Below are 17,769 nucleotides of genomic sequence, written 5' to 3' on the forward strand. Positions count from 1 at the left end.
TCGATGAATAATCGATATAAAATCAAATACATATCCGCACGGATCCTCGTACTGCTGCATGGAGATAGGAGCTTGGAGATAGGTGGTGAAAAAGAGTTGGGATAAAAGGTGAAAGGAGGGAACAGAAACATAATTTGGGAGGGATAATTTTAGACTCTATCCGGAGGTTAAAGTTGTTTCACCCTTTCCTATGGAATTATTTTTTCTCCTCCGACAAGGGATGATAGTCATCAACCGGAATTGCACTATTCCTAAGAAATGCTGATTCTATTTGTCAGGATAAGCCCAAATAATGCCATTTATCTTGCCTTATCCCCCAACCCAATAGGGCCTAATAGAATATCTCATATTCCTAATACTAAAATAATTTGCCATACGAGTTTCCACTCTAATCAGAAAGGATGCAATAGCCAGATCGTTATTTGTACTCCAATCATGGGCCGACGAATTTTTTAATTACTCTATTTTGATGAAATATTGAAGAAGCTCCAAACGTGTTAATTTGTACCCTTATCATATGTAGCAAAGCAACAATTGCTTTACCTTCATCATGAGGAATGAAATTTTAATTACTTCAAAATAATGGAGTAGTCATATGAAAGGTGTTAAAATAAAGCATGACAACTTATTGTTAAATAATGGAACATGACTTCATTGCATTAGATTTTGCATTTAGATATCTTTTAAGTTATACAAGGATGAAATGTGTGCATGCATGCGCATGCGCACACATGCACTGGTGTGAACATGCATACAATAATTAGATTCCTTTAATAATTAAAACAGCATCGAAAGAAAAGAAAATCAAGAATCGTTGTTGCGAAGTAATTGTGATTCTTGTACAAGGTCTATTAGAATTAATAATGCTTTGGCCAAGAACTGTTGCTCTTGTTAAATAATAATTCTTCCACTCCTTATGCATGGTGTTATCTCTATATAAATGCAAGAACTTAAACATCCACTGACTTCAGCAGAAAAAGAAAAAAAAAATTATTGAAGCAGGTGGAACTAGGCTCCTCCCTTTTTCCCATCAAAACAAAAAATAATAAGAAAATATTGCATGATGTATACCATGCCTTCCACAGTCATTCATCTGCAAAATATTTGAGTTGTGAATCATTTGAAAACCTAATGTACTTATGTACATAGGCTAAAAGGGCAAAATTATCAATACCTATCATACAAAACATATGACCATGCAAAGATTCCCCATGAAAGCAAATCAACAATAAAAGAACAGTTTACTCTTTTTCTTACAGTGACAAGATATTATCAGACAACCAAAATAATAGTTACCCATGGAGATAATCTTCAGGAACCAATGATATCTCCATTAGGGCATGTATCGTAAGTGTGAGGACTCATGCGGGCATGTGTTTAGTCCCACATCGGTTATTCGTTGGGTAGATCTTGGGTACTTATATATGATCAAAGAATCTAAATAATACCTTTTGGCTAGCCATTTTAGGTAAGGTCTTGGGTTGTTATAAATGGTATTAGAGCGAATCCGACCCATAACCTATATAAACTAGAGGACACTGCAACATGAATCTATTGAGCCTAACTACAAGCCGATTGTGGTACTTATGATTAGATTTGAATAAATTTGAACTTTTAATCTGACGAGAATATCATGGCTTAAACGGAGATTGTACGTGAGGACCCGTGTGAGCGTGTGTTTAGTCTCATATTGGTTATTCGCTATGTAAAGGTTTTTATGGACTACTCATCCCGACAACTAGCCAATGTGCATGGAATACCTTATAAAATTAGTTACAAGTATCTCTATCACCATCACCGATCAATTCCTCTCCTCCACTGCTACTGGAGAGGAACAAGTGTTGCACAGTGTAAATCAAATGAGTGTGGGACTGAAACTTGAATCACCAATTGTGGCATCAATCATCAAGACTAGAAATGACAGCAAGGTTGGAGAATGGTGTGGAAAACACATCATTTGATAGCACCAGCGGAACGAGACAGGAGGTTGGAACAGGGTAAAATCTTTCTCAGGTGAAGAAAATCTAAGATCCTAAATATATTTCAAGGGAAACAAAACAATATGGAGTTTCTGCAGCTTATTATTTGACCAAATTTAGTCATAAATTGGTTGGGTATGGTCTAAGTAGGAAACCTATACTGCTGGAATTTATGAATCACACATCTAAATTTAATTCGCCAACTAATTTGGAATCGATGCAACAAAACTAGCCACATCCAAATAAGCCCAACTAAAATCACATCAAAACATCAATTTTGGCCGGAAAACCTAGAAGAGCGACCGAAACTTAGTCATGATGGAGCTATAACTAATTCAAATCCATCAAGTGTATAAACAAAACCTAGATTAATAAGCTAGACCTAAAACTCTTTTAATATTGTCAGGTTCAACCCAACACAATCAAAACACAATATTATAATCTTGTAATTGATTAGATGTGAGGTCATCTCACCCTTTATCACCCCCCACAAGTTGGCAGTGGTGTGTTGGTTTCTTGGTCATCAACAACTAAACAAGTTTCTCAATCAACCTAGCAGCTGATAAACCCAAATAATTTATCATACACCCTCTTGATTTTGCAGTAGAAAAAGTAGCTTTGCTTTACATTCCCCACCCTTCATTGGAGGTGAAAGTAATAAGAGTTTTGTTTTTATATGAGAAGCTCATCTATCCTCCTATGAAACTTTTTTTTTTTTGGAAGGAGGGGGCAAATATGATGGGGCCCAATAGGCAAGCCTTGGCTCGTCCTTTCGGCCATCCCCCTCGTGTGGCCCACCGCCCGATACGTCTGTGCCTCCCCGGACCGGCAACGCGTGCTCCAATGTCCCCCTCCCCGGCGTTTTGGGGTCGGAGAAGAAACCAAAAGAGTTATGAGAGAGAGAGAGAGAATAAAAGAAAGAGTTATCCTCATGAACCCCACGTCTGATCCCCTTCTTGATAGTCCCAACCCAAGAGTTATATGCTCCTGTTTCTTGTTAAAAGAGTTTTCACACACCTCAACTTCCATAATTTTGTACAGTGCCGCTCTTTTTGTGGGATTTCATCCTCCTTGCCCTGGAGGTTTCGGATTATGTCTTTTTCTCGTGGTGTCCACCGTTGGATTGCACAATAGCTACCATATATCTATGCAAGCAGATGAAAGAAAGAGTTTAAAATATTTTAAAATTTATGCAAAAAATAATCCAATGATTGATGTTGCAAAAAAAAATTAATCATTTTTTTACACGAAAGATACAACCCAAGCCCTTATAGTAAGCCTCACCAGTACAGCAAGGACAAGACCGAGCCTTTCCTTAGAAGGGATTTTGTATTATTGTGGCAATAATGCTCGCGTGCGCACACCCATGTGTCATCCTTTGTTTGAGCTTATGCTTACTAAGGTTAGACCCCGAAGAGAAGGTACCTACCTACCCCCAAGCATGATCCAAGAAATATGTGTAACCCTTGTGAACCTAATTTGCTCGATCATGTGATAGAATCAAACAAATTATGATCTTGACATTCCACCAGGTCGGATTATTGGTTATATTATTAATCGTAATCATCAAGCCTTATCCCAACAGGACATATGGCTCGAGTAAATGGAACAGGGTTAGCTTTTGTTGTGAAAGGCATATTTTGCGATCCCATATTACCATTTGGGCTCCACTATGGATGGACGATGATCCAAGCAATTTGCGAACGAGTATGATCGTAGATAGACTTGCTAGGTATTTTGTCCTTTCTTTTTGCTGCAACGAGTAGTCTTGCTGATACCAACCCTTCAACTTTTTCATCTAGGCTTGGGACCGAGACTACATCATCATAAACGTAACCAATTAAATGAGTGCTCCATAAATGAATGCCAAAGGATGCATTATAGGATCAACTGAATGCACAATGGCAAAGTACCCCTGATGGATGGTAAAGATCATCACAGCCTCTGTTATTTGTTCCTAGCTCTCGCACAATTCTACTGTGGTCATAGACATGCAAGACAAATCCAGCTCTTGGCAGGTAGAGATGATGATCATGCTTCCCCATCTAGGTGTGAATGCATGAGTTATATACACCTATGAATTCCTTCAAATCATAAAGAATGTACAAGAGTGTATGTACTAGGTACCCTTATAAACTGATGAGCCAGACAAACTATTCCCATGTATAAGACTCACAACATATCCTGTGAGGACCCGTGCGGGCGTGTGTTTAGTCCTACATCGGTTATTCGCTGGATAGATCTTGGGTACTTATACAGGATCAAGGAACCCATATAATACCTTCCGGCTAGCTATTTTGGGTGAGGTCCTGGATTGTTACAAATGGTATCAGAGCGGATCCAGCCTATAACCTATGTGGACTAGGAGATACTGCAGTACAGATTCATTGAAACTGACCATGGGCCGATCGTGGTGTTTGTGAATGGATTTGAATAAATTTGAACCCTTAGCCTGACGAAGACGTCAGGGCTTGAACGGGAGGAGTATGTGAGGACCCGTGCGGGCGTGTGTTTGTTCCACATCGGTTATTTGCTGGATAGATCTTGGGTACTTATACAGGATCAAGGAACCCAAATAATATCTTCCAGCTAGCCATTTTGGGTGAGGCCCTGAGTTGTTGCATATCCCATCATCCATCTATCCCTCTATTGTATTTGTCTATCACAATCATCATATGATGTGTTGTTTACACTCAAGACATTTAGACAACAATATATAAGTTGAGACAATTGGTGATGATCATAGAGTTCCAGGGCACATGTGATCTACCATGGCAGGTTTAGCTGTCTGTTTAATGATTCTTTTAGAGTAGTGCTCCATAATTTTCCAAGAAATATATAATAAGTGGGTCTCCTTATTCTAATACTGTCCCTTGTTGGCAGTGTCTGGGGGCATCTTTCCCCACATATACTCGAACTGCATTGGCCAAGGGACTGGGATTTGTTTGGCATGCTTGAGAGCCCACTAAAATATTCTGGTGAGAGTCTGTGAAGAGAATCTTAAATCTTCCTCCTGCCTCAACAGTTTGGGTATGTGGAGTTGATGTTTTGTCCAAAGGAAACTGTGGTCTAAGGGTGGTATGAGATGAGGAGAGTAATCCTTTCCATGGTTGCACCTCTGCGCCTCTCTTTTCTCATAGCTCAAGACTTCAGCTGATAGAATTTCAGAGGTGAGGATCCCTCCTTACCTTCTCTCTTGCTCCTTCCACTGGTCATGAGCTATCTTTCAGATTGTTCTCTCCTGTCTTTCTCTTTTCATGGTCATCCTAGCTGCATCTTTGCAAGGTTGCATGAAGATACTTAGCTCTTACTGTTTTTAAGTTATTGTCATGGTGGTTCATAAAAGATTGTGTTGAAAATAAATTTGCATATATCACAGCATGTATTCATGTCAAATTGTCTAAAGCTTCCACAAGAGAGCAGAAGGTTGTCTGCCATGGAATCTTGTTACAAAGTTGTTCCTTTTAATTGTTTTTAGAATCATTTTATGCACCGCTATACTGGATCACAATTGTAACCCATTTAAATACTTCAGCTGTTTTAGAAGTTTGCTAGTGTCATCTAGATAACACAGAGTACTTGTCTACAGTTGTATAATTCTGAATTTGTTTCTCCACATGTATGTGTGCTCATTCTTTGCTTAATTTTTTCCATTTCATGAAGAGATTTTGCAGTGAAACATCTCGTCAGATTAACCAAGAAATACTCCTCTCTGGTCTTGTGAATGGGTGAGGTTCTAAGCTGGCTTCATGGGGGAATTCTTCATTTGATATCTGAAGAGATTATTTTATGTAGGATATCAAGATATGATCTTTGACATTCAGGAACTTAGACCCTGGAATTAACATCAAGCCTCTAAGAGATGATGTCAATTTCCTGAAAAATACAAATTTTAGTAAGAGAGGCCTGATATGAAGTTAAAAAATTAGTTGTTAGGTGACCTGTCCCTTTAAGATCTGACCGAATGTCTTGCAAATCAAAGTTAATGAGTTTGAACATTAGGTAGTTGATATAGACATGAGTTGTCTAACATGGATTGGTTAAATCAAAATTTCCTCGAAGAACTTTCCATCAACTCCATGCTTACTGATGTTATTGCCAGCTGATCTAGTTTCTTGGAGATTGCAATGGAAATTCCCCCCTTGTCTCATTGATTCAACATTTTAATCATCATGAGCACAAATTCAAAGACAAATTTCGGAATCTAAGGAAAAAAATTGTTAAAGAATTATGCAATCTCAAACAGAGTTTGTTATGAACTCAGTTTCAACTTGAAGACAAAACATTTTTGTGCAAAGACAAGTAGTCAACATGGCAAACCACAGCAAATAAAGATCTTCATGCTCCACAGAATCCACTTTTCTTTTTTTTTTTGAGAAGATCCACAGAATCCACATGACAATAATTATCATCACCGAGATCCAAAAGAAAAGGAGGGCTCTAGAGATTGGAATTGTACTGAATATGATGTACCTTGGAATAGTGCTCTTGGCACCACTTAAGCAGGCATTTTCATGAAAGGAAATTATCCAACATATCAAGTCCTAGACATGGTTAAGGCCATGATGAACAGAACTATATTCAACATTCAGCTGGCAATATCATATGATAATCATACTATCCTTTTTTTCCAACGAAAGTGGGTTTCTTTGTCAATGATTATCATATATCACATAATATAAAAAGTGAAAGAACTTTAGAGAACAAAAATTCCAAAAAAAAGAAAAAGAACACAAAGAAGGCCTCGTTAGAATAGAAAACAACACTAGAATATTTTATTGATACAAAGATATAGACATATAGCAAGTGGTATTCTCAAAAGACACATTTAATGCAGGTGCATTATGATGTTTTGCTGCCTTTAAATTTTACATCAATCCTTTACTTGGAATGTCTAATACTTTCACACAGTAGTGCCCCTTTTATTATGTTAGCTGCCAAGTTAACTTCTTCACTGACCAATTGATCATTAGAAGGACTGAATCCAGAATGTGGCTATGTGCAGGGAGTAGACCAAATTGGCAACAAAATAAAACAGACACTCAAATTCAAGGAAGAGTGAGGAAAAAATAAGCAAGTCTGTGGATCTTTTTCCATGTCATTGCAAGTAACCAGCAGAACAATTTGCATTGATCTATCCTAGCTGATTTGCAAAGACCAATGGAGAGAAATCTGAAACAGTATGACAAAGAATGCATGAAGACAGCTATGTTGAAGCAGGAAAAAACCTTCAGACACCAGGTAATGAGAATCATTGTCAAATTCTCCTCTTTTTCCTTTATGCCCATCACTTCAAAGTTTCAGGAGATTCTTAGCCATGTCCTTATGACTGGTTCAGGTACATGAGCTTCACCGTCTGTACCGAGTCCAGAAGCTGTTGATGAGAGACATGAAGAATGTGGAGCTGAAGAGACAGCAGGCATTCACACAAAACCGACCCGGTCTTGAGAGAAGAAATGTAGAGAATGAGAGAGGTACAAATCAATCATGTTATGGTAGTTACATATGTCAGTGGAAGCCTTATCAGACACTCGATCTGGGACTCCCAGCAGTAGAGTGCATTGGAAGGGATGATGGAGATGTCATGCTAGAGGTTGAAGAAGAAAGCGACTTAGAGCTGACGCTGGCCATCGGAAGCAGCAGAAGCCGAAGGAAGAAAGAAGAGACATCATTTACTTCAGATTCTGGAGCATGCTTTTCTTCGTCTTCAAGCGAGTCAGCTGTGGTGAAATTGAACAGACAGGAGTGGGGACTATTTCATGTGCCAGACATATCCATGAGGTTTCCAGATGAGACCAAGAGCTGCTTTAATGTGGAAGGAAGAATGAGGGAGGATCGCCTGAAACAGCCTCCTTGGCTCTTCCAATGCTTGAGTCTTGACATGGCATCATAGCCTTCTTAGATTGCAATGGTCCATATCGTTGTAGCTGTTGAACAGAATCTCATGGTATTATCATGTTCCTTGCTGACAAATTTGTAATATCTGCTAGATGTGAAATTATCTGATTAGTTTTAGGACCATGAGCTGGATTCACAATAAAACAAAAGGGCAAACAGGAGCCACAAATAATTTAAAACACAGACACATTGCATGCTTGGACTAAGCAATGCGTTTGACAAGTTAAACAACAACATCATGTGAAGATGGGACTGTTAATAATGACGGCAACGGTTAAATCTCAGCATGGCAGATTGAGCTTTGGATAAGTTTATGAAAACTTTGACATGAACCCACATCTTACAGTACTTCTCATTGTCTTCAACCCAACACCATGTATCAACAAAAGATGAGCATAATTCCTGCAAATTGTTTATGCTGATCTATGGACGGTATTTGCCATCAACCGCAAAGGATGGATTGTAAACAATCAAACAGTCAAAAAGAGCAGACGAGGATGACAAATTAGTGGTGGAAATCTGATGGTAAGGGATACAGTTGGGAGATGATTCAGCCTAAGAAAAACTAGAGCATGGGAAGATGAAACAGAAACCCTTTGCATTTTAGCTAACTGGAGTGATTTGATTTACTGCAAATACTTTCATTGCTCAATATGTATGCTAACTTCTTCTTTTTCAGGGGAATACATGGTAGCTATAATGAAAGGAAAACATGATAATCCGTTGTGCCAAAGTTGCACAATATGATGCAATATAGATGAAGTATGAGGCGGATCATTAAGATTCTGTAACTGAAATATAATAAAGTTAATTATATATATATATATATATCCTCCTAAATCAAAGTAATTCGTTCTGAATCTTTCAAATAATAATAGCACAAATGGATAATTATGAAAAGACCATCCCTGGTTAAATTGAACTCGACGTGGAACTACCATATTCTGGTAAGGGTGGTGCATCAGCATGGTACAAAAGTATATACGAAGATATAAACAGTTGATTTTCTGATTCATACTTAAAACACTCGGTTCCCTTCCCCAGTTGGCCCATAAAGAAAAGGTCAATTTTCTCTTTGCATGGCAGTGGTTCTACACATCTTATCACATATGACTATTAGACTGCAGAGCCTGTACAAGCTGCATTGCTTTACTGGTTGAAAGATTCTTTTGGCTATTCCTTGTACAGGTGACTTGCATCATTTCGTATGAGCTTTCTCCATGACAAATACTTGTTTGCTTTAAGCTCTTATAACAGGTGCAGGTAAATTTCCAACAACCCCTACTACACATGTAATTACATAAGTAGCCTTAACTAGGAGAAGGAATCGTCACTCTCAAGAAAATTAGGAAATAAAGCACCAAAGGCAACTTTTTAAAGACTAAGATTATATTAGAAATATCCTTGGTGGTTCGCTATTGTCTTTGTCCTTGATAAGTATCCTGGATCTTGTACTGCATAAACAAGGTAGATTGATTTGACAAGGCTGTTAAAATAGTGGAGTTGTATAATCTTTACTGACCAAAAGTTGGTCTTCATAAAGATTTACGCAGCAAAAGATCATTAATTAAAATCATTAGGACGAAGGGATGTTAAAGATCACCTAACAAGTGACCACATAATGATCTAGAAAGATCATGTTTTCCCCATGATATATAATGAGGGATGAGTTAGTATAACAAATTACTGAAAAAAAAAGTTACTGAAAGGAAAAAATATCGAATATAACCTATTGAGAAAAATAAAAATTAAACACTAATAATATATATCATAGAACCTCCTGAAGATTATATGCTGTCTTTGGGAAGACTGTGTGGGTGAACATAAAAGCTTAGGAAACATGAAAATTTTGGTCTATTGCAAGGAAAGGCTAAAGCATCCTAATTTTTCTAGAAGAAGAGAATAGTGAATTATAGAAGATGCATGTTAAGCATAAAATATCCAGAATGGACAGTGGCGTTCCCACTTTTTTTCATCAAAAAGAAAATCCATTATCTTAAATAATGCAAATCAGGAAGAGTAAGCACCTCGCTCGCCAAGAGCAGGAAGCAAAAAAAATCATCAAAGAAGGCAAACTGGTTTCCTTTGAATTCGACTATATGGAAAACTTAATGCTTAAGAGTTCTATATAAAGACAATACTTGCTCAGCATTGTCGATCAGGGATTTTCTGGTCAACCAAAATTATGCTTGGTCAGATGGGAATACGGGCACAGATGAGTGATGACAGTAACAATTGCGAGATTAGGTAGAGAGAATTAAACTTGAAATTTTACTCTGTTTATGATAAAGTCATATATAAATAAAGAACTTAGAATGCCTCAAACATGCTAATCAAAAGATAAACACACTGCCATAATGCTGTTCTTAACATCAGTAACAAATTTAGCTTGACTTCTCAATATTCTCCCCTTCCTTTCTAGCCACACACTCCAACAAAACACCGAAACAATCACATCGCATACATAGTGCCGCTTCAGTCTGGTATTATGAGGTCCCCAAGTATTCTAGAGTACAGAACTGACCTCTGTCCAAAGAGTTCTTATTTTTTTCAGAAAATGTCTAACCTTCAGTACATGTATCATTTAGAAGAACCTCGGACTTCTCGTTGTTGTTGAACTAGCAATACATCAAAGCAATAGTGTCGCATGCAATTTTTTTAATGCAACTTATAAATGAAGTTTCTTCACTAACTCTGTATCTGATATGATTCTTTGTACAACACATGTTAAAATGGCAAGCTATGAAGCTTCTAAATCTGTAATGTATTTTAGTATAATGAAATGTTAATTGGATCTAGAATAATCGATCCCAAAATTTTTTAGCCCTTCAGAGACATTAGGATAGTCATGTCCAACACAAAGCCTCATCTTCATGGAAATAACATTTATGTCAAATGACTAGCTAGCTGGAAACTGCAACACAATTAATTTGCAGTAGGATACAGGACAAAGACAAGTGGTGCATGTCAAATTTTGAACAAGAAATTTTTAAAGATACATGCTCAATGAAAGAATTTGTCCAAAGCAGTTGATGATTTTTTTCCCCATAATTTAGAAAATACAGTTATCCTAATTGCTGATGATTCCTTAAATTCACATTCTATTGACTTATAAAATATTAATGTTCAGTATACTCATATGGGGCTTCCCCTCCCTTCTATTCAAGGGGGAAAACTGACCAAGGTATTTGAGAATGTTTCCATGTCACTGATTGCTTTTTGTGTCCAGGGGGACATTTGGTGTAAGGTCATTCAACAATAGTGCAGATTCCTGAAATGGTTTTTTGTTTACCGATCATTCATCCCAAGTAAACACAAGGTAATATCTAAATTGTTTCCTTCTGTAGTCTTGTCTTGATGCTAATTTATTTGTAAAACTCCAGAAAATGTCAAATCATTGTTTAAATGAGAACGAAGAAGAACAACTCAAGCTGTGTTAAAATTTATTTAAAGAAAACTTAAGTTTCTAATCTCAGAGCAAATATGCAGGATAATATCAAGAAAATTATTTCATTTGCTTATGTACATACAACAATAAACATTAACATACTTCCAGAAAATTATTTTACATTTTCTTTACACCATTGCATCTAGTGAAGGATTAAAGATAATTTATATGATATTTACATGAAAGAAGAGACAAAACAGATGACTCTTACATGCAACCTTAACCCAAAGCAAAAATGACTTTTTTTCTAGTGAAGCCCCTAAGTTTTAAAGAAGTGCAGCATATTCACTTTTAACCAGAGTCATGTATCAAGAGATTGAATGCCTCTGGGCTTTGGATGGCTTTCTCCTGGTTTTGTCAGAGAGAAGTTTTGCAGTGTCAGAATGCATGAAGTGGTAAAGGCGTCCAAGTTTCTTCGATATAGAATGAATGAACGAGTTCTTTAGCAATGGAAGCTTGTCTGCAGCAGCTATATTTCCTGAAGACTTTTCAATTTCTTTTAACTGCATTCGCAATCTGACCAATTCCAGTTTCAGGTCATCATTTTCTCTTCGCAAGCGCAAGAGCTCATCAGGCGCATTGTGATATCCAATACCATATGAAGTTGCTTTCTGGGATAGAGCAGGAGATTCTCCACCAATCAAGTTTCCACTCATAACATCTCTAAGGCGTTGCTGCTCATAATAAAGCACCTGAACAACGATCGGCACCGGAAGCCTATCATTCCGAGCTACATGGGCACAGGCCTCTCTTGAGAGCTTCTGGCAGTCCATGAAGCTGCAAACTTTTCTCCTTTCCAGGTCACTCAAAGATGGATGAGCCTGTAAGTTCAGCATTAGCGGCAATAAATGAAAAAGATACAAAAAATACACAACTTATAATGGAGCATAAGTTTGCTGTTCATGTATAAAATTTAGAAGAGGACTCCAACTAAATGATGCGTGCTGTGATCATAAATTTATTTGATCAATGCCTTCACGTAAAATAAATTTAACAAAGATCTGGCTATCGTATGTGAGATAATTAGCAGATGGAAATGTCACTATTAAAGAATTATGATGAAGATCAAAAACAAAATACAGAAGATGTGAAGGTCAGAATCAGTGTACTGAAGAACATGACCATAAGCTTATTTAACAGAACTTGGGCAAAACCGGATTTTGGCCCAGCAGTTGCACCCTTCCATTTGGAGGAGGTTTCAGGCTCAAAGCTTGTGAGGTGTTCCCATAAGTCAGATGGGTATAATCTCTCGCACAACATTTGTTCAAGGCCATTATTCTTCGAAAAAGAAAAGGTATTAGAAAAAAAATGGTCCTCAAGAACAATAAGAAAGATCACTTTTTAAGAGCAAAAGGAACAGCACCTTCAAGTATATATCAATTGCTTTGTACATTCCATCTTCAGTGACCCTTGCTTGTTCTGGAACAAGTTCAGCAAGGCTTATGAACCTTGCAATGGTCAAGTTGTGATCAGAAGCGATCTCCGCAAGGAGCTTTCCATTAGCCTTCCGACCCTCTCCATGTCACTAGGAAGTGAAGAAGCATAGCCATCATCCATGTCATAACCGAAGTGGCTTCCATCTACCTCATGTTCAAGGTAGTTTGTAAAGATCCTCCGAACTGTCTCAACGTCAAAGTTGGTATCACCATTGTAGGAAAATGAAGGGATCAATAGATCGTCCAATACTGCCTTCTCCAATTGCAAGCCCATTCTCTTCTCCAGATCAAACCGGCAAGCCACTGTCGTCTCGAGATATATTGCTGCTCTTAGAAGCATAGAGAGAAAGCTGACCGATGTCGCATTCGTTTCTCTTGGCAAAAGGCTGACAATTGTCTCCAGCGCCACCCTTTTCTCATGCTCTTTTTTTGGCTCGATTTTCTTCCTCCTCCTTCCAAATATGTCCTGCGTAAAACTATTGAATTTATATAAAATAACATGTTGCAAACAGAAATATGTAAGGTCACATTCAAGTTTATTTGCAAGTATGAATTAATCACATTGGTTTTATCTTGCCAGTAACAAGAAAATGGGTTCCTTAAGGTAAATTTAATGTTGCGAACATAAGAAAGCAGCAGAAATCTGATTTTGATGATTAAGGTCTTTCATTAATAAATCGGGTGAAGTATCTTACTTCCTCCACATTCACTCAAAAAAAAAAACAAACAGAGAGAGAGTTCTTCTAAGGAAGTCATGCCACCCTGTATGGCATAAGGAGAATTGGACCTATCATTTATATATTAGATTTGGCATAAGCAATTCAGTCTCATTAAACCAATAAATTTTTCCTTGGTACCATCGGCAGATTGTGATGTTTGTAGTACAAAATAAAAATTAATAGAGAAGCAGCCATGCAAGGATTTTGGCTCACCAAACCTCACAGAGACTTTTGTGCATAGAGCATAATTACTGGTCCAAGAGCATACTGTTTGAAGCCTCTAGCTTTCATTGCCATGAGAACTCTTTGAAAGGTATCAATCCTCAAAACTGCCAACTCCTCTGCCCACCAATCCAAGATTGCCTTAGGTTGTAATCCTGAATACAAGCTCTCATGGCTGTTTTCAGTCCTTGAGGATATACATATATGGCTATCCTTGCAGACTATATATGCTACCGCATCAATGCACCTGCTTACTAATTTAACCTTCTCAGCCATGGGAAGAAGTTCCTCCGATTTGTGTAAGACAGTGACTGCACCTAAAAGGCTCATCAATGCTACTTCCTCCAAGTAGACCTCTGTTCTGCTCACAAGGTTTCCAAATGCATAATCCTCTGTCATTTCTAAGTACTCCGCAACACATCGAAGCATAGCAATGTTCTCCGTTGTGATCTCAAAATTTATTCCATAACAAAACTTTGCTGCAAATCCGAATGCTTCAGCACCTCCAGGAACATCCGGGATTTCAATAGGTGAGATGTTTGAGTCATTGGCTTCAGACACCAGCCTCCTTATGTAACCACACTTGGAGATCAGAGGGAACTGCATGGAAAGTTTGCAGTATATAAGAATTGGAATTTGATTGGGGGATGAAGCTGAATAAGAAAAGCTAAAAAGGCGAACTTCCATGCACCATGGAATGAGTTTAAATTGAATCTTTTTTTATGATCATGGAATATATCTAACTTTCTTTATCTCATGTACTTAAATCTACATGAACTATGGAGAGTGAATAGGGGCTATTCAATTCCATTTATTTGAAGTTCCATGTGTTGACAGGATTCATCTCTATTTGGTGATAAATAAACCATCTGTGCCTCTTTGGATCTCTGAGATATTTCATGAAAAGGACTCTCTATAGATCTCCAATGACCAATCTTTGCATGAATAGCTAAGGATCAAACAATAAGATTTTCTTTCGAAGTTCTATATTTTTTGGCACCTTGGTTTTGAATTACCTTGTGTAAGGCGAAAGTGGCACCTCCAGCATGGACGGTGATATCACTGGGGATCTCCTGGGAGAGTATCCTATGAATATCACAAGTACAAAGAAAAACCTTTTCATCAATTGCCTTTCCATTTATCATAAACACCCTTCATCTCTCTAGCTCCAGAAAAAAAAAATGAATGAAAGAATGAAAAAACGTCGTGCAGAAATCGTATGAAAACCCAAATGGAACACGTAAAGCAAATTAAGGAAAACAGAAAAGGATTGAAGAGAGAAAAAGTACATTTTTTTCAACAAACCAATCAAACAAAGAAATCCTCTTCATTGATTACTAAACATTTCTCTCATAGAGAAGCTTTTTCTAACAAAGAAAGACGCAGAAAAAATATTAAGAGTTCGCAAATGAGTATAATGAACTGGGAGAGAGGCCCAATGGAATATATAGCAGGAAAAGAAACAAGACCATTCACTGGTTCTCTTCATAGCAGTGGAGAGCAGCTGTTTCTTTTTAGAGATGGCAGCAGATGGTGGTGCAGTTTCAGGATCAACCCCCAGCATTCCTGTGGCTCCAGAGGCTTACCACTTTTCTCTTCCTCGTTCTTCTTCCTCTTCCTCTTCTTTATCTCGACCATGTCTCCACCATGTTGCGAACAAGGGTGCAATAGTAGAAGAAGAAGAAGAGAGGAGGTATAAAAGGATATGGTGAAGGTTTAAGGCAAGTAGGCAACCCCTAAAGCACGGGTCTGCTTCTGTTCCTCACATGTTTGTTTCCCTATTATTTTGTTTGGTCTGGAGGTGATCAATCCCTCTCGTATACTAAGACTGTGAGGTCCGTGTGTTTAGCCCATCGGTTAATCACTGGAAGATCTTAAGCATTTACATAGAATTAAAAAAATTAAAAAATATCTTTTAACTATTTTTTTTAAGTGAGATTCTAAGTTATGAGAAATAGTATCATAACAAATTCGGGACATAGACTATGTAAACTAGAAAACACTATAGCATGAATTCATGGAGGCTAACCAGACATATTATGGTGCTTGTAATTAGATTTGAATGGATTTAAACTCTTAACCTGACGAGGATGTCGAAATTTGAATGAGAAAAGTATGTAAGGACCCATGCATGCATGTGTGTAGTTCCACATCGATTATTCACCAAAGAAATTTTGGACGGAGGAAGTATGTGAGGACCTGTGTGGGCATGTATTTAATTCCATATTGATTATTCGCCAAGAAGATTTTAGATACTTATACAAGACTAAGAAATGTAAATAATACCTTCCAGCCAAATTTTTTGGGTGGCTGCGACAGCTGAAATCTTTTGGTACAATAATTTTATTTGAGGGGCATTACCCCAACATTATCCCAACATAACACTGCTGAGAGCACGCTGTCAGTTTCTTTATCTTAGCAAGGTGGCTACGAAGCCGTGGATAGATTACGAAGCCTAACTATCTTGGTATTTTAACTTTTTTCTTTGGATGTAAAAGATTGAAGCCCCGTCATTCATTCATTAGAAGCATCTCAACTGCATCACCCGCATCTAACATGAAGGAAGAGAGAAGAAAAATGGCAACAAGAATCACGTTGCCAAGGCCAGTTCATATGGTCTCTGCGGCCACCGGCCGAGGTACACTGTGGAAAGGCCTCCTCATGCTGTGCACCATTTTGCTTCTCCAATTCTATTGCCATCGGTGGCAGATAAATTTACAACATCTCGGTTCCTAGAGCAGAGTAGAACCCTCCGGTGCTGGATATCTGGAGGATAATGAAGAATTGCGCTGTACTCCTTGCCGTTCACATCAATCATGCCGCAGACCAAATGACCTCCTACATGGCACGGCACTTCAACGAATAGGAATAGGATGATCCTTCCATTCTATATATAAAAACGAAAAAAGAAAGAACGAGAGAGATTGCTCTGCCACCTGATCTGATAACTGATTAGAAACATAATCAGCGTAAAAATAGCCATTCATGAAGGGGTCCAGATCACTAAGCTGCTTCACTCAAAGCATGAACAGCCAAATAGCTGAGAGGGACGCAGGGCATTGTTTGCTTCTCCTGGTTGTAGATTCTTTCGTTTGCATTAAAGTTCTTTTTGAGCTCATCTATGGTCCAAAAGTGTGGGCCAAGCTTGAAAGCTTGTTGGCAAGTGGTTGGGACCTTCAACCATCCAACTGTATGCGCCAGTTTGACAGGTAGGCTTGAGAGTGAAGGGAGCAGGAGCATCATATCAGGCTGGACCAACTAAACCCATCCACAACCACAGGAAGAAGCAGAAGACTGACACATAAACCCTTCAATCAGTATGTTCCATTCCCAATCTTGAGGTTAGCCAGCAGCCCCCATGTCCGAGAGAGTGGCCGGAGACGGGTCCTATCGACGATGATAACATGAAATGGTCACCAACATCACAGAAAGGCTGCCTAATTTGTTCGAAAAACATAGGAAGGTGGGGGTTGATGCTGGCTGGTTGGATCAATGGACATGCAATGTTTAAATTCAGAATCGATCACATAAACAGTATCAGCTGCTGTAAGAGTAGAGAAATTGTAGCCAAGACTGAACCAAAGTTTGCTAATGGAGATTCAAGATGACAATTATCTGCAGAAAAGAAGAGCTGAGGAGAAACTTGATAAACTCCAAAGTAGATTTGAAACAGGAAAGGTTTTAGCATCATAATCTCATGACCTGTTGATGGGGTTCCATCAATATCTTTTTCTTTGCTTCTTTTACCTTCTTTTGGGGGGCAGGGTTCCATCAATATCGTATTAGGGAACAGTCTCTGCTCATCCTTTTTCACGGCGAAATATGAACCCTATGGCTCAGAATAGTTTCCTACCGAGCCATAGAATGAGATGGATAGCACTATGGGGAATGCAACCAAAATCAAAATGATAATTTATGAGATTATTGACACCTCCATATTCCCATGTCGACGAGTCAAAATGATAATTGACAATAAAACTATGAAACTATGGATTTCCAGGTGGCCGTGCACTGAAATACTGAGTTCCTTGTTATATTTTACCGTGTATTTCAGTAAGAAGACATTT

At 38.1% G+C, this 17,769-nt stretch overlaps 1 protein-coding gene and 1 pseudogene across 2 annotated transcripts; one reads left to right on the forward strand and one right to left on the reverse strand.

Annotated features, from left to right (window-relative positions):
* Nucleotides 1-4,866: 4,866 nt before the first annotated feature.
* Nucleotides 4,867-8,049, forward strand: LOC103719786 (uncharacterized). The gene is made up of 3 exons (XM_008809180.6): nt 4,867-5,149; nt 6,985-7,220; nt 7,318-8,049. Exons 2-3 carry the CDS (start codon nt 7,140-7,142, stop codon nt 7,870-7,872), a joined length of 636 nt encoding a protein of 211 aa, XP_008807402.4. The 5' UTR covers nt 4,867-5,149; nt 6,985-7,139; the 3' UTR covers nt 7,873-8,049.
* A 3,291-nt stretch (nt 8,050-11,340) lies between these two features.
* LOC103719787 (BTB/POZ domain-containing protein SR1IP1-like) lies at nt 11,341-17,701 on the reverse strand (annotated as a pseudogene). The gene is made up of 5 exons (XR_015973435.2): nt 15,172-17,701; nt 14,719-14,788; nt 13,694-14,302; nt 12,689-13,227; nt 11,341-12,146 (listed from the first exon to the last, which is right to left on the reverse strand). The product of XR_015973435.2 is annotated as a BTB/POZ domain-containing protein SR1IP1-like (transcript).
* Nucleotides 17,702-17,769: the final 68 nt, after the last annotated feature.

Source organism: Phoenix dactylifera, chromosome 15 (genome assembly GCF_051530095.1).
Source record: "Phoenix dactylifera cultivar Ajwa chromosome 15, Ajwa_hap1_PhDact_Kaust_v1.1, whole genome shotgun sequence".
Lineage (NCBI taxonomy): Eukaryota > Viridiplantae > Streptophyta > Magnoliopsida > Arecales > Arecaceae > Phoenix > Phoenix dactylifera.

Excerpts from the sequence above, each read along its gene's own strand:
- LOC103719786 (XM_008809180.6), top strand. The coding sequence starts at position 7,140 with ATGGAGAGAAATCTGAAACAGTATGACAAAGAATGCATGAAGACAGCT. Across the intron at positions 7,221-7,317 it reads AAAAAACCTTCAGACACCAG|GTACATGAGCTTCACCGTCT; the intron begins GTAATGAGAATC and ends TGACTGGTTCAG.